This window comes from Felis catus, chromosome B1, assembly GCF_018350175.1.
Source record: "Felis catus isolate Fca126 chromosome B1, F.catus_Fca126_mat1.0, whole genome shotgun sequence".
NCBI classification, from domain to species: domain Eukaryota; kingdom Metazoa; phylum Chordata; class Mammalia; order Carnivora; family Felidae; genus Felis; species Felis catus.
In genome coordinates this window covers 36,241,443-36,264,805 of record NC_058371.1, presented here as the reverse complement: position 1 = coordinate 36,264,805, position 23,363 = coordinate 36,241,443, and the positions used below count along the sequence as shown (strand labels likewise).

The 23,363-nt window shown below is 51.6% G+C and overlaps 1 protein-coding gene across 4 annotated transcripts in view; it reads right to left on the bottom strand.

Annotated features, from left to right (window-relative positions):
• Positions 1-503: 503 nt before the first annotated feature.
• Positions 504-23,363, bottom strand: part of GFRA2 (GDNF family receptor alpha 2) — a 97,070-nt gene continuing 74,210 nt past the window's right edge. For 3 of the 4 annotated variants that reach the window (XM_045055424.1, XM_045055426.1, XM_045055425.1), the window contains 6 exons: positions 15,919-16,028; positions 15,028-15,168; positions 12,485-12,657; positions 9,391-9,534; positions 2,910-2,963; positions 504-1,866 (listed from right to left, as the gene is read on the bottom strand). In XM_045055424.1, the coding sequence (XP_044911359.1) occupies positions 1,744-1,866; positions 2,910-2,963; positions 9,391-9,534; positions 12,485-12,657; positions 15,028-15,168; positions 15,919-16,028 (745 nt within the window). In that variant the 3' untranslated portion in view covers positions 504-1,743. The remainder of the gene's footprint in view (positions 1,867-2,909; positions 2,964-9,390; positions 9,535-12,484; positions 12,658-15,027; positions 15,169-15,918; positions 16,029-23,363) is intronic. The other variant, XM_045055427.1, reaches the window with a different exon arrangement.

Genomic DNA, 23,363 nt, shown 5'->3' with positions numbered 1-23,363 from the left:
CACATACCTTAAATAAACCAGGAGTCCCAGTGAGTAGATATCACCTCATGCCACATAAGACCAATGGGCCACTTAATAGGACCACACAGACAACCTTAAAACAAAAATATACCCGAGGTGTCAAGATCAACTGTTATCCTGTCCCTCCAGGTCCCCACAGGTACTTTCTTTCTCTTCAAGGTGGGGACCAACAGGACTGGTACTGATAGGTAAGGGAAGGTAGAGGAGGATGGGTGAAGAAGTGCCCAGAAGGCTGAGCATAGCCGGGACGCAGAGACCCACCAAGTGTAAAACCACCTCCTAAAGAAGCCCCATCACCCACATCAAAGACACATAACAGATGGAGACACATGTGCACATGCGTGCATGTCCCCCCCCGCCCCGCCACATACACACACATTCTCCAAGGCCCACCAGGACCCCAGGTAAGCAGCCAAGAGGCAGCACTGTGCCAAGGAAAAAAATAGCAGGAGAAGGCACACCGGAGGAAGGCAGAAGGCAAATTGCTTCCTAGTATGTTTATTGGAGCCTTGGCTAAGTATGAATACGGATCAGGAACCCCCTTCCACAGCCCAGTCAGCCTGACAGAGGCAGAGACACAGGGAGTCAATCTCCTTTTTTTCCCATTATAGACAACATTGTTAAAAAAAATAAACTTTACAATAATACATTTTCGCTCATCTGTTGGGGTATTATTTCGATAGTTTTGTTTCTTAAAAAAAGGAAAAAAGGGGAAACCACACAATATATGTATATGGATCTATATATACATATATGTTGAGAAAGGAATTGTGTTATGTACATACAGTTGGCGCTTGTCTGGGAAATGAGGAGAGAATGTGGAAAAGAGGAACAGGGGGCCGAGAGGAGGAGAGAGCTGCGGCCAGTGAAGCACAGTGCCAGCAGGTGTCCCGCCATGTTCTTCTCTGCCCCTCTCCCTGGTGGGAGACCCACCAAATGAACCCACAAGAAACCAAAAGAGCCAATGACGGATCATTTCTCTTTGATTTCAAAATTCCTGCCACCAAGCAGGAAGCAGCAGCCTTGAGCTGGTGCCCAAGCTTTGCTCCCTCTGCCCAAGGGGATGTCCCCAGAGGGCTGAGCTCCCAAGCCCCCTGGAGCTGGCCCCAGTACTCCCTCCATACCACAGTCGGAGGGCCTGGTACCACACCCTCCACAGGCATCACTGGGGATTCTCAGTTCAGATGCAGACAGAGAGCACAAAACAAACTCCATGCTCGAAACCAAGTGGAGGTGCTGAGGTGCCCAGCTGGACCCCCAGCAGCCAGCCTGGCTGCTTTGCTGCCCGATGCCCTCTGCCAAGCCGCCAGTGGGGATCCCTGGCCCCAGTTCACATCAGCACAGTTCCAGTCCCTCAGGCCACAGGGGTGTCATCTTGGTCTTTTATGTCAGCGAGGTCCAGAGAAGAAAACACCGGGAGAAAACGAAGGGCATTTGTAGACCCTTGCACCCTCCTCAGCACTGGGTTTCCCTTGCCGAGGGACCTCTGGGCCAGCTCTCAGGCTGCCCGCCTACTTGTCTGTTTGGTTTAGAAAAACTTCTCCAGAGAAGAAATCTGGGAGGAGACAGGTTCAGAGACAAGATGGGGAAAAAATTTTTTTTGCAAGATGTGTGTGTGTGTGTGTGTGTGTGTGTGTGTGTGTGTGTGTGTGTTTCCATGTTGCCAGGCGGGTGTTCTCATCTGCGTAGTTTCCAGAAATCCCCCGACATGGGTCCCAGAGCCTACAAGGCCAGCTTCAGCATCAGGAAGGAGACAGCGGTCAAGGCAGCCGACGGTCTGGCTCTGCGAGGGCCTGAGTTAGGTTTGATCACCTTGTTACTCCCTGGGATGATATTGGTCGTGAGCTGCAGCCATGACACAAGGGGAGACAGAAGCAAAGAGCACAACAAAAGACAGAAAAACAAAGGAGTCAGTAGGGCTGGGATCAGGCAAAGGAAAGGACTCGAGAAGTGGAGTCCTTGAGCCCCTGCCCGCCCCATCCACCCAGGGGACCCTGCTCTGTGCTCACCCGCAGGTGGAGCTAGGCTTCCACAGAGCTAAGCTGAGCTGAGCCCCAGGCTCCAGGAGACTGGGCAGCAGTCCCCAGGGAAAAGGGTTGACACTGCCAAGTGAGGAAGAGGGTCTGTGGACACAGACCAGAGAGGAGGAGCATGGTACCTAAGGTCTCAAGAAGGAGCTCTCAGGGTCCACAGGCACCTGCTTCCTGAGAGGAGAGGAGGGAGAAGCTCTGTTCTACCTGTTCCTAAATGTCTTTGAATCTCCCTGCTCCATGAAGCTTCTTCCCTACACATCTCTGTCTGAGCACTCTCCTCTAGGAGCTTATACTTCTTTTCCTCTCCCTCTCCCTCTCTCTCTCTCTCTCTTTCTCTCTCTCTCTCTCTATATATATATAGACACACTCTTTCTCTCTCTCTCTCTCTCTCTATATATATATATATGTGAGAGTGTGTGTGTATGCACACACGCACACACACACGCACATACATACATATAAATACCTACACACACTATATATGGAGTCATAGATACACTCCTGTTTTGGGGCTCCTTTTAGGAAGGGACTGTGTCTTTTCCCATCTCCCAATCTCCTCAATATCACAGAACCAGCACAGAGTAGGTACTCAAGACACTTGTCATAAAGAGTCAGGAGGGCTTAAGAGGGCTTCTGCTCAGAGCAGCTGTTTGTGTCTCACCCAAGGAGACAGCCAAGGCCCCTGGCTGCAGCCTCCAACCCTGCACCCCCAGTGCAGTGAGCACCCACCCAAGTCTAAGTGGGCCAGAAGCTCATGCGATGGGATCTGGGGGCTCAGAGTCTGAGACTCACCTAGGAAACACCCCCTTCTAGCCCAGTCCCCTGCAGCCATCCCCCACTCTGCCCTTCACTCACCTCTGTGAAGCACATGCTTAACTCTTTGGAGTTATTGGGTTTTAGCCCCTGTTCCTGTGGAAGAGAAGGTGCTAGTAAGGATGGGCTACCAGAGCTGGGTCTCTGGCCAAGCTTTGTCCCATGACTTGAATAAGACCAAAGAGTCCATGGGCCCACCATCCACCGTTGCCATCATGAAGCACAAGGTTCACATGAAGAGTGCTGGCTCAATCCCGTGTAGCAAAAAGACCTGGTCCCTTTCTCACACCATCAGCACTTAGGTCCTGTCCCCCTTAGGCTCCTGGAGAAGGGATTCCTAACTCTGCTTTCAACTTAGACCATGATGGAATAATTACAAGACATTTGCATGTTTGTCTACTATACTCAAAACTCCTCTTGACAGGGCAGGGACCATGGCTCATTTTCCTTGCACTAAGCAGTGTCTGGCTCATTAACACCAGCTCAGTAAATGCTTTACTAGATGCATGAAACCGTGACTCAATGAATGAATGCCATATATCAGAACCAGCATGCAAGTGCCAGCTCCAAAAAGCTCATAAGCCTTATCTGGGCTTGTGGGGAAGAGAACTGTAATTGATTAGTGATGTCTGTCACTGGTGCATGGTAGGAAGACATATGGCAATAGTGCCAGGCATTGGCCATTCCACCCTAGACAGATGTGGGCACCTGGGAGCTTGGTGGTCCGAGGTGATGAATGAGAAAGGAAGGCTGGCCTACTGATGATTCTAGGATTCTCTGCTCCTGGCATAACCACTTGGATGCAGGACCAGAGGGTGAGCAAGAGGAAGTGTCCTTTGTTATCATCATAATAATGATCCATGGGAACCAGCTGGGGGACATGGTGTTTCTACCCTGGCTTCAAATGGCTTGGTTCCCAATGCACTTGTGGGGAAGCTCTGGCCACCATAAGCACCAGGAAGCCCAAGAAATTATTCCTAAATCACTGCTCTTGGCCAGAAGTATCAATAATCCCTTAAACATCATAGGCAATCTACCACCCTGGGCATCTGGTCAGCAAAACAAGGCCCCAGCTGTCACACAGAGGCCAGCCAAAATCCAAGTCACTCCCAATCATGGAGATATGACCACGGTGATGATGAGCACAACGGGAATGGAACCAGGGACCTGACCCAGGAAGATCTTGTTCAAGACCACAGTGCCCATGACTTCAGGTGCCAAGATCCAAGCCTACCATGCTACCCACCTTTGTCCCTGAAGAAGGGCCCTTTGGAACCCAAGGACTGGATTCTACTGCCACAGACTAAGTGCAGCTCCAGCCAGGCCTGTGGGAGGTCACTGCTGGACAGAGCCTGCCCACCCCATCCCAGGGGCTGCACTGTCACCACTATCTTCCATTCAACTGCCCTCATCTACACAATCCTCCCTCAGTCACCCCCCTGAGCAATTCATAGCACTTCTGATATCCTATGCCACAAGACCCAACACCCGCTTTTCCTGGCATTCTTTCCAGGTATCATGGGTTCCAGGTGTGGCAGGTCTCTGTCTCCAGGCCCATGTCCTCTTCCTGTGTATTCCCCTCCCCCAGTGCCACTAAATATGGAACGTGTCTATGTTGCATCAAACAGCCAGGATGAGTGTTCTCACCCCCACTTTAACCAAAGCAACTCTGATTTTATTTGTTCTAGGTGTTGGAGCTATACACAAGAAGTATTTTAAAAAACAGCCTACTACTTAAAAATAAATCAGGTTTCAGAAAAGAACTAAACTAAGTGACCTCTAGGGCCTTGCAGTACAACCTTCTGTGATGGGTCCTCGACACGGGCCTGGCCACCGCTGGCTCTGGAAGGCTGAGCCCCAGGCCAAGTCACACAGAGAGAAGCCAGCAAAGCAGAGGAGCACCAGGACTTAGAATTAAAGCAGTGGGGTGGAGGGGAGATCTGAACACAGATCTCACCTGGAGCAGCTGGCTTATGGCTGGATTTTGCTCCTCAGAGTGAGCAGACTTGACAGGCTCCTCTTAGAAGAAGAGAGGAGAGGGGGCTGTTGGCAAATATTCAAGGAAAAAAGAGAGGGGGAGGAGCAGAGGAAAGGATCAAGAGAGGAAGGGAGCAGAGAGAAAAAGGAGAGGCAGCACCCTAGGAGAGCACATGCAGAGAGTTTGGGGGTTTTGGGGGGAGCAGGGAGGACAGAGGGGAGAAGGGGGCAGGGGACAGAGAGGAATGGAGGGGCCACAGGAAAAGGAGGGTAACAGGAAGAGAGGAAGAAGCAGAGGAGGAGCCTTCATCCTCTCATCTGACCCATATCAACAAGAGAAAGTGGCACACACCCCTGGGCCAGCCCCAAGGCAATCCAATCCTTGCTTGTTGGTCTCTGACAGGTGCCACAGCGACTGTGGTGGGAGAAAAGGACTGGTCTCCATGAAGATCAGGGATAGAGCCTCTCCCTGTACCCCATGTGACCCACTGTATATCCAGCATCCACAGCATTCACCTATGTCCCTCTGCACTGATGACATGTCAGTCCAGCAGGCTCCAGGGCCACCAGCCACACACTGAATGTGTGCTGAATGCCCAGGTGACATCCTGAGCTTCTTCTCGCTGTCCAAAAGTACTTCCTTCAAGTGCTGTGAAATCTAGCTTACAGATTTTTATCCTCACAGACCCATGCAGCCTTTCCCTTTTAGATCAAAGGGTCTTAATTTTTGGCATCCATCCCCACAGGACAATTCCCTGGAGCCAAGGAAGAAGAGCCTGAGAGACCAGAGACCTGGGCTCAAGCCTTCTTTATCCAGTGACCCGGGAAAGTCACTTCATCTACTGGAACATCCATTCTCTCATCTATAAAATAGGGAATAGACAAAGGCACATCACTGACCCACTGTGATGATTACATGAGACAGTGCACATGGCACAGCAAAGCTCCACACACCTGTAAGGGCTCCTCAATTCCACAAGGCACGAGGCTGAGCCAAGCTTAGTTTTGCATTCAAAGGCAGAGCCTATGAGAAATGCAGGAAGGGCCCAGGAAGGGGCTGTGAGGTGAAACCCAGGGTCAGCCTTAGCCTGGGGCTACCTCAGCCCTACCCCACGGCACATGGAGCAGTCTCTGCCCCAGCACCTGACTTCCAGCAGACACAGAGCAGACAGTGAAGGCTGCAGTAATCTCCCCAGTGGCAAACCTGAGACCCCCACACAGCTCCGGCCACACAGAGCAGTGCGGGGGTTTGCCCATCGGCTGACCTTTTCTGAAAGCAGCATATGGGCGAGGTGCAGAGAGAAGGTTGCACTACTTAATGGCAAAACCACCAGTGGCTCAGATTCACTGCCTCCCTCCCTCACCATTAACTTTCCCCCACTGCTCCCACAAGGGGTTCTAAAGATGAATGAGTCACAGCTCTGCTCACACCCTAATGAGACAAAGAAACATTCACACAGTCATCTCAGCACCAGTTAAGTAAATGGGAGCAGGAGAAGAGGCTGCTCCCTCCCCAAATCCCACAGGTTGCAGGCTGCCCTCTGAGGCCATGCCCCCCTAAGGCCACCCACAATGCGCATCTCACCCAATTTTCTTGGACTCCGATGGAACAAGTTTATGGGAATAGAGGTGAGTTGCTCACCCCTGTCCTGCTTCCATCACTACTCTGAGACTCTCCTCCCTTCAAGGCAAGCTCAGGCACTGTTGGGTTAGTGTCCCAAAGGGCACAGGTCTGGACTGCAAGGATGGCAGGAGGCAGGGCTTTTAACAGCAAATCCATGTGACAGAAAGGTGGGTACAGGGGCTTTGTGTCCTTGGCTGTACTACAGGGGGCCTCCAGAAGTATGAAAAAAGCAGACGGCACTGGGGGACTTGAATGAGGGAAGGGGCACAGACACAGAGGAAGAAAGGCAGCAAAGGTAAGCTTCATCCTTCTAGAAATTTCTCCCAGAGGGGTTTTTGCCCTCTGGCAAAAGGAAGTTGAAAGAATTATTGTCTTCCTCTCTTCCTTGCCCACCTCTGTCTCCCACTCCCTAAGCCAGGTCTGGCAGTCCCAGGTCCTTGCTGACTTAGCCCAGCTGCTAGGGACGAAGCCCAGTGTTGCGTCCATGGGAAAACCGTGTCCCCTGCTTCTGGTCCTGGCCCCACCCCCAAATCTCAGTGTCCTCGGAAGCCTTCCTCCTGGCAGGCCCACCCAGTAACTCATTCCTCTTCCCCTCCGCTACCTGCCACCCCTGGCCCAACGCTTCCATCTTGCCTCCTATGACTATCGATTATGGCAAAGATCAAACACACCTGCAAGCACGTCTCCCTTGCTAATCAATCTCTACCTGCTGTCACAATCTTCCCAGATCACAGCGCTCATCTTCCCATCGGCACGTTCCCCAGTCCAAAGCCTTTGGTGGCCCCTCCAAAGCCTGTGTTTCAGTCTGCTCACCAGACTGCATTCCCATCCCTGTTCTCACCCAACCCAGGGCCTGCTCTTCCTCTAGACCAGGGCAGGCAAACATTTTCTGCAAAGGGCCAGGAAAGTTAGTATTTTAGGCAACTCTGCCTGTAGCACATGGAAAATATGTAAACAAGGGGGTGTGACTGTATTCCAATAAAACCTGATTTATCCAAACAGGCAGCAGGCCAGATATGGCCAACAGATTCCCCTACTAGACCTGTTCTGTGCTATGCTGACTCCATGTCCTCACTCCCATGAGCCCCTCTGCCCACTCTACTCCAATTCCATGTCTCCACATACTCAGCAATCCCTGTTCTTCCAGGCCCAGCAGCAGGGTTTACTCTGCCCATGAGTCCTCTGTCCCCACTTCCAGTACAGAGCAGCCCTCCGTCCTCTGGGCCCCGTGTCACTTTATCCACCTTCCTAGGGTGCCAATCGCTTCCTCCCCACCAATTATCTGAGTGTGCATCCTGTCCATCCTACCAGTATGGGACCAAGGTACTGGCCCTGGTGAGCTGTCAGCCTCAGAACCTGGAACAGAGAACATGCAGGAAGAATCTACACCGAGTAATGAATGAATGCACTGATGGGCAAATAAATGAATGACTATAAGGGAAGCCAGAAAAAGGGAAGAAAAGAAGGAATGCATTCAAGTCATTCAAAGCTTTGAAACCTGCCATATTTGTATATCAGAACTATATGCCTGATAGACCTACAACACACTGACAGGCCTCTCAGTCCCCCACTCTGATGCCCACAGGCCTGCGCACTGGGATGAGGAAGAGATGAAAGTGTCTGCAGGCTGCTGAGCCTACTGCAGGTGTGTTGAGGGGGGGCTGCATCAACCCCTCCAAATTCATTTCTAATTCCACCAGGTGTGATGGGTAGGATGAAGGGGGAAAGCAAAAACTGGCTGGTTAGAGACCAAAAGAGCAAAGGAGGCTGTGTTGCCAGGGCTCTGCAGCCCTGGGAAAGGTGAAACCCCATTTGATCTGATGGGTCCCTGCAAAGTGACTCAGAGCAAACCACAGGAAATGCCAAGGACACTGAAACAAACCATGACCAGAGAAAGCAAGAGCCCACTGCCAGTCTCCCCACCACCCCCCTCACTGCACCGCTGGTCATGTGACAAAAGAACCTTCTAACCAATCTTCCTGCATCCTCCATAGAAAGACCTGTCCACCTGCCTACCCTCATGGCACGCAGACAGCATCTGTGAGAAGGAGGTAAGCTGCACAAAGCTGGCTGCAAGCAAAAAGGCACTCAGAACCCATTCTCGAATGGAGAGCAGGAAGTTCCAACAGACCCGATGAACCAGGAACTCTGGGTTCTTCCCTCAACCTGTCTAGAACACCTACTCAATGCCATGCACTGAGCACTGGGGTCCACAGGGCAACAAGGAGGGTGAGAGGCAGCCTCTGTCCGTCAGGGATGGAGCAGGGCACATCGTGATGGGGGCTCAAGTGAGGTAAAGCAGGAGCAGAGTCAGGGGAACACACCAAAAGGGGAAGCCAAACAGGATTCGCCAAGCAGAGAGAGGGACAGGCTCTTCACTCCGAGGACTGACCAGTGCACAGGCCAGCAACCTGCTCACTGCAGCTTACGCCATGGGACAGCCTGGCTGTGCGATGGGAGTTCAAGCCTGACCTGCCGCCTACAGATCAGGGTGGGAATTCACACAGGGGTGTGTTTACCTACAGATACAGGCAAGGCCAGAAGGGAGGGGGAGAGACGATTTTGCAGATATTGCCATGCTTTCTCCAAGTTTCAAACAGTTCCAGGAAGGTAAGGCTGCCTGAAGCGGTGACCACAGCCAGAAATGGAAACATGAGAGCAGGACTCAAAACAGCATCAAAGATGCCCAGACGCAGGCCAACTCAGGGGCCTGCTGGCTCCTGGCTCCTGGGTGGCTGAGACACCCAGGTTTTTGTGTAGCAACTCTATGATGAGGAAAAGGGTTCCAGTTGAAGACCCCAAACCCCACCATGGGAAAGCCCTCTGGGGTAGCAGATCTAGGGGAGGACCCAGTGCAATACAGCCAGAGGAAACTGTTCGGGAGCTGGGGGCTGGGGGCTCTGAACAAATTACTGTCCTTACCAAGCTTCCATACTTTGGGGCTTGAGAAGGAGATGTCAAAAGGCCCTCTTGTCCTAATGTCCAATCACTTATGTGGGATCCCCAACTCGCTGCCATCTCTGGGTCAGTGAAGGGGGTCTCTAAGGCTTTCCCAAGGGCTTGGGCCTATGAATGGGGAGGAGGACAGAGGTAATAAGTAAAGACCTTGCTTTTCTCTCCAGGGGGTGTGTAGGGTGCACAGCCTCCTCTACCCTCCCTCCCACCCTGGCCTCAGCTTCCTATCTCTGCCCTCACTCCCCTGAGTGGAGTAAAGACTCCCTTCTGTAGTTGTAGGTTGCTGTCACTCCCAAGGCCCCACAGAGGCCACCATGGAGCCCCTTCCAGCCCAGCAGAGCTGAGGGAGAGGGTGTGGGGACAAACCACCCATGCCAGCCTTTAGCCAGGCTGAGGGCAGGGATGAGGATTTATTCCCCTTGCACTCCCAGCATCAGGCATAGAGTAGTAGGTTCTCACCAAACAGGTTGTGATTAAAACAGAATCAGGCCATTCCCCTTCAGTTTCAGTGAGAAGGAACCAGGAAGATGGTTGGCAGGCCCCCTCTGAGGGTCTACATCTCTTCTTTTTCTCCTGGAATGGCCAATCTCAGCTGTCCCGCCCAGAGTGACACAGTCAGTAGACTGTGAGTGGGCAGTCCCTGAGGCCAGGCCTGGGGAGCCCCCTGCTAGTCAGCCTCCCCAGCTTGGGCCCCTGCATTCAGAGTGCTCCTCTGTCTGCAAGCACTTTCACGTGGTGAATCTGAAGAAAACCAGGCTGGGGCTAAAAGAAACCAGGCCAACAGTTTTAGCAAAATGCCGAGAGAATAGAGGGAAAATTTTTAAAAAGGAGTCAGAGCCACCAGGCACTGAGTGGCTGAGTGGGCTGCAGTGAGGGCAAGAGACCACACCCTTGAACTCTTCCACACCCACAGTGAGTCAAGGTACAGTAAGAGCCTCAGGAAAGATCCACAGCCACCTGCTGAATCAGCACTTCCCTTTGTAAGCCTGCCCCGAGGAGCTCAGGGAAGCTGGTGGTGCCCCAAGGGACATGTGGACCATGCCAGAGCATGGTCACCTGACAGGTGGCCCAGCCCTGACCGCCGAGCTGCCTGCCACTCTAGCATGAAATTGAGCTGGCAACTGTCTGTGCAGCGGGCCCCCAAGCCCCTGCCCGCAGCCACTCAAGCGTGGCTAGTGTAATTAGGAGCTGCCCGAGGGTGACACGGACTCCTCGGCTGGGATCTGGAGGAGCAGCCTGATGGAGGGGCGCAGGGCATGGAAGGGCCCATGCTGAGCCTAACAGGAGGATACCTGGAGGTCAGCTGTTCAGCACAGAGAAGCCCACCAGGGAGGGCAGGGGGGGTAGGCTTCCCAACCAGGACAGGCACCCACCCCAGCTCCTGTGGTACAATGGGTCCCTGCTCAAGTCCTCATCCTGGCACCAGGAATGCCCACTGGGGTTTTTTCCAGCTTTACTGAGGTTGTAATTGACCATCAAACATTGCATGTATTCACAGTGTACAACCTGATGACCCAATATATGGGCACACACACTGTGAAATATTTACCACATGCCAATCAACATATTTCATAATACGATACTGTCAGCTACAGTCACATCGCTGTATGCCAGGTCTCAGAACTGCCTTGTTGTGCACAAGTAAAACTTTGTAGCAGATGTGCACTGTTGATCCCTCGAGCATGACACCCAACTTAGCCTGGCATCTTCACTGCCTCGCACATAGTCAGGCCTTGATAACCCTGCCCCCTCACCCACTCAGGCTGTGCCCCCTGCTGCCCCCAACCTTCTTGGCAATTCTAGGCCCAACTCCCTCACTGTACCCCAACACCCTCAACCTTGCTGTTCCCTCCTTCCTCTGCTCCGATACTCTGCATGGGGTCAGTCCTCTTTTACACTCTTTGTTCTAGGGGTGTGTGTGTATGAGTGTGAGAAAGTGTGTATGTGAGTATGCATGTGGGTGTGAGTGTATGAGTGAGTGTATTATGTGAGAGTATGTGAATGTGAGAGTTGTGGGTGTGTTGTGAGTGAGTGTGGGTGTGTGTATATATGTATGTACGTGTGTGTGTGAGTGGCTGTACTGTTGTGTATATGTATCAGTGTATGTATGTATGTGAGTGTAAGAGTGTATAGGTGTGGGGGGGGGTGTGGTGTGTGGGGGTGTATGTATGTGGGTGAGTGGGTGTATTGTGGGTGAGTGTGTATATGTGTGTGAGTGTGTGTGTGTGTGTGTGTGTGTGTGTGTTCTGACTAGATCCAACTGCCTAAGCAAAGAATCTACTGTAGCAAATGGCATGATGGCAGGAGGGTAGCCCAACAGAGAGAAAAAGCTGAGTGGGGAGCCCTAGGACGTGCCCCCATAGTGCCACATGTGTCCCCTATTGTGGCACTGAACCCAGTCCGTGCCTGATGCTTGTTGAATTGTTTGACCCTGAACAAGACCGTAAGGACCACAAAACCCAGGACACTGTCAGTTTTATTCACCAAAGTCTCCCTCACATCTCACACAAGTCCTGGCACATAACACATACATAATACATGTTCGATGACTAGGTGGATGGATAGATGGACAAACAAATGAACATCATGGATTTTGGGGTCTGACGTAGGTTTGAAATCTTATTCTACCACTAACTGGCTGTATGACCTTGGGTATGTTACCTAAACTTCTTCTTGGGTCAGTTTCCTGTGTATAATACATGAAGACCAATACCTCACTTTGTGAAAATTCAGTGAAGTAGGCAGAGAATCTGCTAGCATAACACCTGGTAATTAGCAGATGGTTAGTATGTGTTAACCATTCCATTTCCCTGGCACCCCGTGTTCTGTAGCACAATCCAGTGCTTCCTACTTGTCAGGTGAATGCCTAGGGAATGTAGGCACAAAAAAACTAGCCCCCAACAGCTGTTCCCTGCCTCTTGGGTCCTGACCCAAGGGCAAGAACTTGCCAGTCCCATCCCTGATCCCCAGTGAGCTAATTTCCCACACCCGCCTCTCACGTCCTGGTGTTTCTCTATGCCTTCAGCCTGCCCTCCCCAGTTGCAGAGCCGTGTCCCCTCACCTGGACAGATGTGCAGGTGGTGATGACGCTGGTCCCCAGGCTGGTGCTATCACTGAGGTCATCTGGCAAAGAAGGTGTTTTCTCCACCCGAGGGGCCTGCGTGGCCTGGAATGAGGGGCTTTTAGGGGAGAGGTTCACATCCGTGCCGTTGCCAAAGGCCTGGATGGCATTCCCTGTGGGGGGGTGAGAGCAGGTAGGCACAGAGAAATCAGGGGCTGCCTCCATAATTTCTTCCCCTCACATCCTAATGCTGCCTTCCCTGTAACAGCCCAGAGCCGGGGACAGGGTGTGGCTTGTCCAAACTTAATTTCTCTGGAGTCCCCTTTCAGACACTACTGACATCTCACATGGAGAGAAGAAAATAGCAAGAGGGAGGTTGCAAAAGACAAACAAAAGAAAGAAATGTGGAGCCCAAATGTCCATCGAAAGCTAAGTGACTTAAGTTGGTCAGAGAAAGACAAATACCATATGATTTCACTCATGTGAAATTTAAGAAACAAAACAGATGAACACAGAAGAAAAAAAAAGAGGCAAACCATAAAAGAGACTCTTAATGATACAGAACAAACTATGGGTTGATGGAGGGAAGTGTATGGGAAATGGGTGATGGGTACTAAGGAGGGCACTTGTTGGGATGACCACTGGGTGTTGTATGTAAGTGATGATTCACTGAATTCTACTCCTGAAACCAACATTGCATTATATGTTAACTAACTGGAATTTAAATAAAAACTTGAAACATAAAAAAAAAAAAAAAAGAAAAAGAAAAAGAAAAAGAAAAAGAAATGCAGAAGAGGAAGGGAAGAGGAGAAGTGGGGTGGGGAGCCCGGAAGGAGGCAGCAGGCGGGGCCCAGGGCGGTGATCACTGGCTTCTCTGTAGCATCCTGTACTGCAGACCACCCTCCACTTCAAAGCGTCCCCCACACCAATCCCCCATCCCCACCCCTGCCCCACCCCTGCCCCACCCTCCAACCCCAACACAGGTTCTCCTGGCTCCTCTGCCACCTCAGATGCTTCCAGGTCCTGCCAATGGCATTCCAAGAGCCTCAGACTCAGCCATCCTCCACGGTGGCCTCACCTACTCCCACACCATCAACACCAGTGCACTGAAGACTAAATAATGGGACTTCTTGGACCAAACTGTTCCCAAGACATGACTCTGGAACCAAGTGCCTCCAGAAATCTCCACCTCCAAGTCCCAGATGCACCTCAAGTTCATCACGTCTACGCCCCAACAAGGCATCGCTCCCTCCTGTTGCATCACTGCTTTCTGCCCATGTTTACAGTCTTGCAGAGGTCATCTCTCCCCACCCAAGCCCCCCACCATGCTTCCATGACTTGCTGGCAGTTGAGCCCATCGCCTAAAGATCTGTGCACTCCATCTCTCCTCTCTCCTGCCCACCACTGCTCCAGCTCAGTCACACCGGCCTCTTTGGGAATAGCTGCTCCCCCACTTCTGAGTACACTTGTGTTGGATCACCTGTCAGAACCACAGCCCCAACCCTCCACACCAGAACCAGAGAACAGGCCATCTGCATGCTGGTCTGCCCACAATGCCACCTGCTGACTCCCCTTCAGTGACCTGCACCCCCACCTCCACCACCTGTAGGACCATAAGATCCTAACACTTTTAGGACTGCAAGGCCCTTCATGAGGAGGATTCCCTCTCCCTGTCCAGATAACCCTCAGCGTCCTCATGCTCTACAGCAAGACTCCATAGTCCACAGTTCCTGCAAGCCGCCCTGCCAAGGGTGGACCGGTGTGCCCTCTCTGCCTCGTCAGCTGACAAATGCCCACTCTCCCTCAAGGGGCCAGCCTCTGAGGAGCTTTCAGGGCCTCCTCCTCCAGGCTGACTGGTATCACTAGTCTGGGCTCCTAAAGTGCCCTGTACTGACCTCCACCCTAGTATCACTCACTCCGTACTGTGGTCACAGTGACCCCCCTGACGGTGTGCCTCCATCAGACTCCACACTGCTCAATGGCAGGCACCATGGCTCATCTCTCTGAATCCTCAGTGCCATACAAAAAGGGAGGATGGACTGATGGATGGAAGGAAGAAAGGACAGAAGGAAGGCGGGAGATTTTCAAGTGGGTGGGTGGCAAGAGTGTCAGACTGAAAAGAGTGAGGCAGGCAGACTGTGGCTAACCTCTCTCTCTAGCCTTTAATTAGCAGTTTGGGACTTGCAAGTCACCAATTCTAACGGGTAACAAATCCTTAAGGGGACAAGTGACAGATGCTGAGATCCTCATCATACGGCTGTCCCTGAAGGAACCTGGCTAAAGCTCTCAGGATAACAGACCAGAAATCTTCGACCTTGGCCTGACATAGGCTCAAATCCTCCGGTGGTAAACTCAGGCTGGCCTACTGACTATTCAGTAGGATGAGTCCCCAAGAGCACAAAACCCAAGTTCTCCGTGGGTCACTGGGGAAGCCCTGTAGATTATCACTGGCCATCCCAATGGAGAGAGAAGGGCATGGCAAAGGCAGGCCTCCAGGGCCCCTCTGGGACTGAGAGGCATGGGGAGGGCCTGCTCGGACTTACGGAGGCACGGATTCTCGGTGAAGTCCCTCAGGAACTTCTCACACTCCTCCTCCATGTTCCCACTCCCACGACAACTGCACCAGGGGGACACCACGATGCCAGTGGGGTTGGAGTCCACGTAGTTGGGTGTCATATCAAACCCTGGGCAGGGAGAAAGGGAAGGCAAAGGAAAGAGGAATAGTGAGGCCTTCTCTTTGGGCTCCAGGCCCCAGACACAACAGAGAAGAGGCTGGGGAACTCTCCTTTCCTCCCACCTGCCCCCTCAAACACACATACATCCCAACTCAAACAAACAGACCGTTACTATCCCAGCGACCATGCAGTCATGGCCACAGGGAGCAGAGGGGTATGGACACTGAGGACAGAGCAAGATAGCAGAGGAGCTATCCCGGAGTCACCACCCTGCCCCCTGCTTCCCTGGGCCTTTGCCTTCTTCACTAGCAAGCAGAACCTGTGTTCGAGAGCCAGGGAGACTAAGGTTCACATCCTGGGTTTGGATCCCAGTGCCAACATTTACTAGCTAGGGGAACTTGTGCAAGTGACTTGACCTCTCTAAGCCTCAGTTTTACCATTTGTAGAATGGAGATAGCAACTCCCCCCTAGTAAGTACTGCTATGAGAATTAAAATAAAACAGTTGGTGTAAACTGCTCAGCGCGGTACCTGGAAAGTCCAAACCATGTAATAAATGTTGCTTTCTCATTTCAAAAGCCTTATAAGGCCCTTGGGGCCCTCCTCCCCCCATGATAAAAGGTTGCCTTCTCCTCTGGTTTCCCACCACAAAGAAAAGCAAGCTCAGGCTGTCCACTCTCTGGCCCTGAGCCAGGCCCCCTGCCCATGGGGATCGGGCAGCCAGGAGCCACCAAGAGCCCAGGTGCGCGGGGGCGGCTTACCAATCATGCCAGCGTAGGAGCCCAGACACGCCTGGTAATTGTCGGCAGGGCAGCTGGTGAGCGTCTGGTAGGAGGCACGACAATTGGCGTGGAAGTCTGCCAGCCGGGACCTGGTGTCAGGAGAAGACCCAACAGAGAGAACGGTTTAGTCTGGCTGCCTTCCCGCCTTTTCTCCAGCAGAGCGGCTCCTGCCTGCAGGTTCCCAGGGCAGGAGGAAGCCAGGAAGATGGAGAGGAACATGGGGGAAACCAAGCCTTGAGGGACTTCAGGCTGGGAGCTCCTTGAGGGCAGGACCTCCTGGAGAGCCAGGTACACAGTTTAGGCTCTGAATGGATCTTCCAGTCAGAGGAACACAGACAGAAAGAACCTGGGGTGGGTTTGCCAAGAATGCCTGGGACCAAGGAAGGAAAGCTAGGCTCTGCTTTCTGCTTGACCACAGTCCTGGGTGACCTTGCCCAAGGTCTTCAACACATCACTCTTCCTGCCTGCAAAATGCATACAATAATCCCTGCTCCAGCTACTCCCAGGATCCAGTTGAGGGTCAAAGGAGCCAGCCCCCAGACAGGTAAAAAAAGAGTCCGTCTAGGGTGAGACACCCATAGGCTTTCCTGACAGTCGTCTTCTGAACCAAGTCAGAGCAAAGCTTCCCCTGCTTTCCTTCCAACTGCCCCTTGGGCAGAATCAGTCCTTTCTTCCCCTGGTGATATAACCTGCTGTCACCCCTTCCTCTCTGTTGGCCCCCATAATACTGCTTCATAACTATGTGGGCACATCCCTCCTTGACTGTGAGTCACCTGAAGGCAAACAGATGCTCTCTGGCCAGGGTCTGTCTCCAGCACCTGATGTGGAAGGTCACATGGAGCCCAGAACACCCAAATCTAACCCACCCTGGCACCCTGGCTACCATCAGCCTGGCCATCTCACCTCCCCACCTGCCATCACTTCCTACAAGTGAGTGCCCTTTGCCATGGGGTCTTCGTGTATCATACCATTTGTGTCTCACAGAAGCCCCAAGTAGAGAGGAATATGGTCTCATTCACTGGTATTTTCCCAATGATGGGCACACAGTAGGGCCTCAACAAATAGGTGCTCAGTGAGGAGACTGTGGTAGCTATAGGAAGGACCAAAATGCAGCCCTTGACTCCCTGCCCCCACTCTCTCCACGCCATAAGGCACCTCACAAAGTCATCCCAAAGGTTGCCCCAAGTTCAGCTCCCCTGGTCCTCCACCGGAACTCTGTCCCATCTGAGAAAGAAGCAGGCAGAGAGAGACCAGAGGTTGAGAGAGACCAGGACAGCCTGACAGGAACACTCTCAGAGCAGGCAGTTGTGTGTGTCCCACCATGGTACACATTCTGGTTTGTCCTGGGAACAGGGTTTGGGAGAGAGAGGAAGCTCTGCGGAGAAATTCAACCCCAACGATGCCTCATGTGTCCCAGACCCTGAAGCCCACAGAAGTGTGGGAGACAGAAGGTGATGAGCACCTAACTGACAGGGGACTGGGGTTCACACTTCAGCTGTGCCCCTAATTCACTGGATGACTCAGGCCAGTCCTTCCTTCTCAGGGACTCGGTTTCCTGGTTTACCAAATGAAATACAAAGTGCTCTCAGTAAAAGATATTTTCACAGTCTGGGAAGATGAAAAAGTTCTGGAGATGGAGGTGGTGATGGCTGCACAACATTGTGGATGTATTTAATGTCACTGAAAACCATACAGTCAAAAATGGTTAAAATGGTAAATTTTATGTAATGTACAACTTATCACAATAAAAATGATTTAAGAAAAGAAACTTACACATCCATCCATTTATCATTAAATCCTCACAAACACTGAGACCTGAACTCTGTGAGATCTCACCAGGATTGTTGTTACTATCCCACTTTATAGAGGAGGACGCTGAGACTCAGAGGAGCTAAATAAATTGCCCAAGATCATAGAGTTCCTGAGCAGTGGAGCCAGGGCCCCGCCCCAGAATGAACAACAGGGTGGATGCCCTTTCTGGGGCAAAAGCCCCTGAAGGTCTTTCCAGAGCCAACATTCTTTGTCCCTGAAAACAGGAAGCCTGCAGGTGTCTTCCCCCTCCTTCCTACCCTCTATCTCCTCACCACCCAACACCAAAACAGGGAGAAACAGCATTTCTAACCAAGACTTCAGTCCCTGCAGAGTAAGACTCAGTCTTAAATGGTAAGAGCAGCGTCTGTCCCACCGCGCACCCCACATGTGCGTGAAGACATTCTGACAGTGTGAGTGTGGTGGCCTCTGCCTACCTCCTAGCCTCCAGAGACACAGACTTTAATAGGTAGAGGAGACCTGGAGGCAAGCAAAACAAAAGCTCTAGGCACCTGCTGTGGGCTGAATCGCATCCTGACTCCCAGTACCGTAATGGAACCTTACGTCGGAATGAGCTTTTTGCAGACGTGACCAAGATGAGGTCACAGTGGATTAGGGCGAGCCCTCCAGCCAATGACTAGTGTCCTTAAGAAGGGAGAAGAGACACAGACACAGTGAGAATACATGTGAAGATGGAGGCAGAGACTGAGCGACGCCCCTACAAGGCCAGGAAGGGCAAGGTCTGCAGGCAATACCAGCAGCTGAGAGAAAGGCACTGAGCAAATTCCTCCTTCAAGCCTTTGGGGAACACAACCCAGCTGATACCTTGATATGGGACTTCTGGCCTCCAGAACTGTGAGAGAATACAGTTCCCTTTTAAGCTCCCAGCTTGTGGGACTTTGTTATGGCAGCCACAGGAGACTCGTACAGCCCTTCAGGGACTTCACTGTCTGCTTTGGCCAGATGCCTCCCTCCAAAAGGAGCCAAGGGGATGTGGTCAGGCCCCAACACTAAGGAGGGCTGGGCTGCAGGTGGGCAGCATGAAGCCAGAAGCAAGCTCCTGCAGGGTGTGGGGCAAGGAAGGTGCTAGACAACAAGCAAAGCCACCAATTGTCATCTCCTCCTCACCAAGAGGCATTGAAATTATCTCTTAATCAAAGTACATGAGTACGTTCCAAAGCTATGTGATCACACTAGGGCCTGACTCCCTCCTAGTACTCCCGCAAGGCCCACCTGCAGTCCTCCCCCACAAAGCCCTTGCTGACCACCCCAGCTGTGTGGATTTCTCCCACCTCTGTATTCTAGCTACACACATGGTCTGGACCAGGCAATTTCATACTCAATTGTATAAAGACCCCGATACTGTCCTATTTGGTCTCTCCAACTGGTACCTATTTTCCTAGAGTGTCTGACTTCACTGATTTCTTCATTCTTCCTCCAAACATGTATTGAGCCCCTGTCACGTGACTGACAGACAAGGCTGGGAAGGGCAATGTCAGAAAGGAAATCCCAGCTAACGGGGTCAGGGCAGAGTACCCACCAGCCATGGCCCAGAGCTTGATGAGAGGTCACGGTTGGCTCGCCCTCCGGTGGGAGCATGCTGCCCACTTCCCTTCTGCAAGGTTAGTTCTCCACTCATTGACACTGGGAACCTTGAGGATCTTACCTGGCCCCACCATCCACAAAGCCCCTCAAAATGTCACTGGACCCCACGGGCTGGAGAAGGTGCAAAGCATGAGCAAGGAGAATGTAACTGTCCACAAAGATAGGCCACTGGAGAAGAGATGAGAGAAAAGGAAGCTGGGAACTGGGAGGTTCTGTCTCACGGCCATGCTCTATCACTCACTGGCTGTGACTTTGGGCAGGTCTGTCATGTCTCTGAGCTCAGTGTCCCCAGTTATCAAATAGGGTGAGTCATGCCTGCCAATCTCCAACCCTCCCCGCCCACGGGGCTATGTAAGACAGCTGGGGAACTCAGAGGAGGCATCACCTTATCTTTCTTCTCTATCCAGACATCTTGTCCCCAGTACTGTGCCTGCCAAACACTGGCAAGTGCAAACAGGGAACAGGTTTTCCTGGGTCTGGGATAGAAGGAAAACTACCTGTTCAACCTGCCAAGGTAGGTCTGGTTCCCACACAAGGCAATTCGGGCATATCAGGAAGAAAAGACCCCCATGCCCTCTCCCTTACCACAAGGCTCCAGGGTCACCCTGCTGGTCCCAGGTGAACGATGGCTTTCCTACCCCACCATCACTCTCCATGCCACTCTGAGGACACAGGAAGAGGAACACCAGCCCCCAAAGCATACACAAGTCTCCTTTGCCAGACCCGTCTAATGCCATGGCCTACTTCCTTTAAGCAGGCCCTCCGGCTCCATTCAGAGCACAGGGAGGAGAGGAGGTAGGCCCGGGTGCAGCAGCCATCAGAGGGGCAGGTGAAGGGAAGGGCCACAGCTCAGCCTTCTGTTCCTCCATCTCTCCATTCTTAGTGTCAAAGTGATCTTGGCAAGAGAGAAAGCCAAATGGGGCCAGTTAGGGGGATGCTGTGTCCAAGTCTCCAGAAGGTCTTTGATTGCTCAGATTCTCTCTGCCCCTCAAGACAGGCTGATGTCCACGGCAGCCAGCTCCCTCTGTCAGCATCAAAGACCAAGTGACATCAATTTCCTTCAAGCTGGCGACACGCTAGACTCCAGCCACTATGTGAAGCAGCCACATAAGCGCTCCCTACCCAGCCCTGGAAGGTGCATTCTCCAAGACAAATGTTATCCTTTTCATAGTGCATGGTGGCCAGCCAGCTGGGGCTCTCTGTGCCCTCTCCGGGCCTGATGCTGCTCCTCCCTGCAGACCCTGTGAGGTCGCCTCTGGACTCCATTCTCACACTGTAAGAAGACTTCTCCTTGGCCCATCCCCATCACTTTGCAAATTTCCACCTTTAAGAACCCCCATAGGAAAGAGGGCATAAAAGAAAGCATGAGAAAAAGAGAGACAGACAGACAAAGAAAGGCACAGAGAGCCAGCAAAAGAGCAAATATGAACAAAGCCAAGTCCATCCCAGTGAGATCAAGTGAAGACTGCCAAATGAGCTCAGGGCGGCAGGTGGCTCTGTCCGAAAAACACAAACCCTCTCTGGGCTGGTTTCATTAGCAGCTGTAGCCTATTCAATCACACAGAAGCAGCAGGAGAGGCACAGAGAGACACTTGACCCCCAATCTGATTAACGGTTGCCAGATTAAATATAGGATGTCCATTTAACTTGAATATCAGATAAACAATGAATTTTTTAGTGTAAGTATATCCCATGCAGTATCTGGGACATACTAATATTAAACTAAACATAACTAATACTAATACTAAGCAGTTTTTCATCATTCATCTGGAATTCAAATTTAACTGGGTATCCTGAATTTTCATTTGTTGGATCTGGCAATCCTATTTGATTAGGCAGATGTGCTTCTACAGAGGGAAAAAGAGGCAAGGCTCGATGTGCAAAGATCAGCCACACAAGCAGACTCCCTAACGGTTAGTGGTTCTCTAAGTGTGGTCCACAGAGCAACAGCACTGGCATCAACTGGGAACTTGTTAGAAAAGCAAATTCTCCAGGCCCACCCCAGACATACAAGATCTGAAATTCTAAGGGCAGGGCCCAACAATCTGTGCTTTAACAAGCCCTCCAGGTGATTCTGAGGCAGGCTAAAGTTTGGGAATATGGCAATCTACACAGACTGCAGAGCTGGGCTTCGGGGGGCCCTTCAGACCCCACCCCCTGGTCTCAGCTTTAAACATCCCCACTTTATGACCTAGCCATAGAAGAAAATAATGCTTCATGCCAGGGCCTGAGAAGGCTCCTGGTTACATGGCAAAGAATGCTCATATTTGTGTACATACACACACACACACACACACACACAACAATCCCTACACAGACATACACTTACACTTGGATACACACTTCTCAGCTCTATGCTTTGGTCTTAGCCAAGAGAAAGTACAGGCACCTGTAATCAATGAGACCATCGTTGATCCAAATTCTAAATACCTTCCCAAACACATATAGTTTGGGAATACTAAAATATAATACAAGGTGAATTACTCCACAGAACCCCAAAGCATTCCAATGCCAGACAGTACATGGCTTTTTGGTGTGTTCTTGTCAGCTTCCCAAAGTTCCCATTTATCAGATTATACCTTTTACACTGTTGCCATGGAAACCAATGGTTTTCTATTGATAGTCTTAAATTTTTTTTTTTTAACGTTTATTTATTTTTGGGACAGAGAGAGACAGAGCATGAACAGGGGAGGGGCAGAGAGAGAGGGAGACACAGAATCAGAAGCAGGCTCCAGACTCTGAGCCATCAGCCCAGAGCCCGACGTGGGGCTCAAACTCATGGACCGCGAGATCGTGACCTGAGCTGAAGTCAGACGCTTAACCGACTGAGCCACCCAGGCGCCCCACTATTGATAGTCTTAAAAGTGAAGAAGGAGGGGCGCCTGGGTGGCTTGGTCGGTTGGGCGTCCAACTTCGGCTCAGGTCATGATCTCACGGCCCGTGAGTTCGAGCCCCGCATCAGGCTCTGTGCTGACTGCTCAGAGCCTGGAGCCTGTTTCAGATTCCGTGTCTCCCTCTCTCTCTGCCCCATCCCCACTCATGCTCTGTCTCTCTCTGTCTCAAAAATAAATAAACGTTAAAAAAAATTTTTAAAAAAGTGAAGAAGGAGAAAAGGGAGCTAATATTTATTGAGGTCCTATTATGTACCAGATGCAGTTACCTCATTGAATTTTCTGAACAATTCCACAAAGTAGACATATTCCACAGCAAGAACACAGCAGCTCTGAGAGGTAGGCCACACGTACCCTACAGCCAGAATACCACGACCAGGCACCTGCTAACAAGGATAGGGTCTTTTCTCTGGCTGTGCTGTCACGATCCTCCACTGCTAATGATGATTCCAAAGGCAGCCACCAGCACTGTCCTCATGCAAACGAACAGGGTACTTGAATATTTCATGGAAGGGAAAAGGGTTTCCCAAGAAGTGCAAATTACTCATGATAGGCCTCATAGACAACTTATGGGAATGCAGAGAAAATGGCTTTAATAGACCCAAGTGCCTCTGGAATGGCTTTCTGAGGTTCTCTCCAGCAGTGCAGGGCTTGGTTAAGTGCGTTCAATGTTATGTGACACTGAGAAAGGGGAAAATGGATTTCACCCATGTGGCTGCTTTCTGACACCTCCAGGGCTCACTGTGGACAGCCTGGTCCTCCGTCCTTTCCTGCTCCTCCAGGAGACTGCCACCACTTGTTTCATGAAATCAAGTACCAACCCGGCTTCTTTCCTTTCTGTTTATTCTTCAGGTGTGCAGTAAACATTTATTCTACCTGCTCAGAATAGCAGCTCCCCTGGGAGTGGGCTGAGGGGAGGGACTCCCACCTCCAGCCAGGTAGCTCTGATAAAGGCTGTCAACCATGGCACTCTACTACCTGGGCCAAAGGTGGACACATGACCCAGGCTGGGTCAACCATACAACTCTGTCCCCAGCCACACAGACTAGTTTAGGGATAAGGAAGTAACACAAGCTAGGCTAAACAGGGTGTTTCCCTGGGGTTTTCCTAATGGAGCAA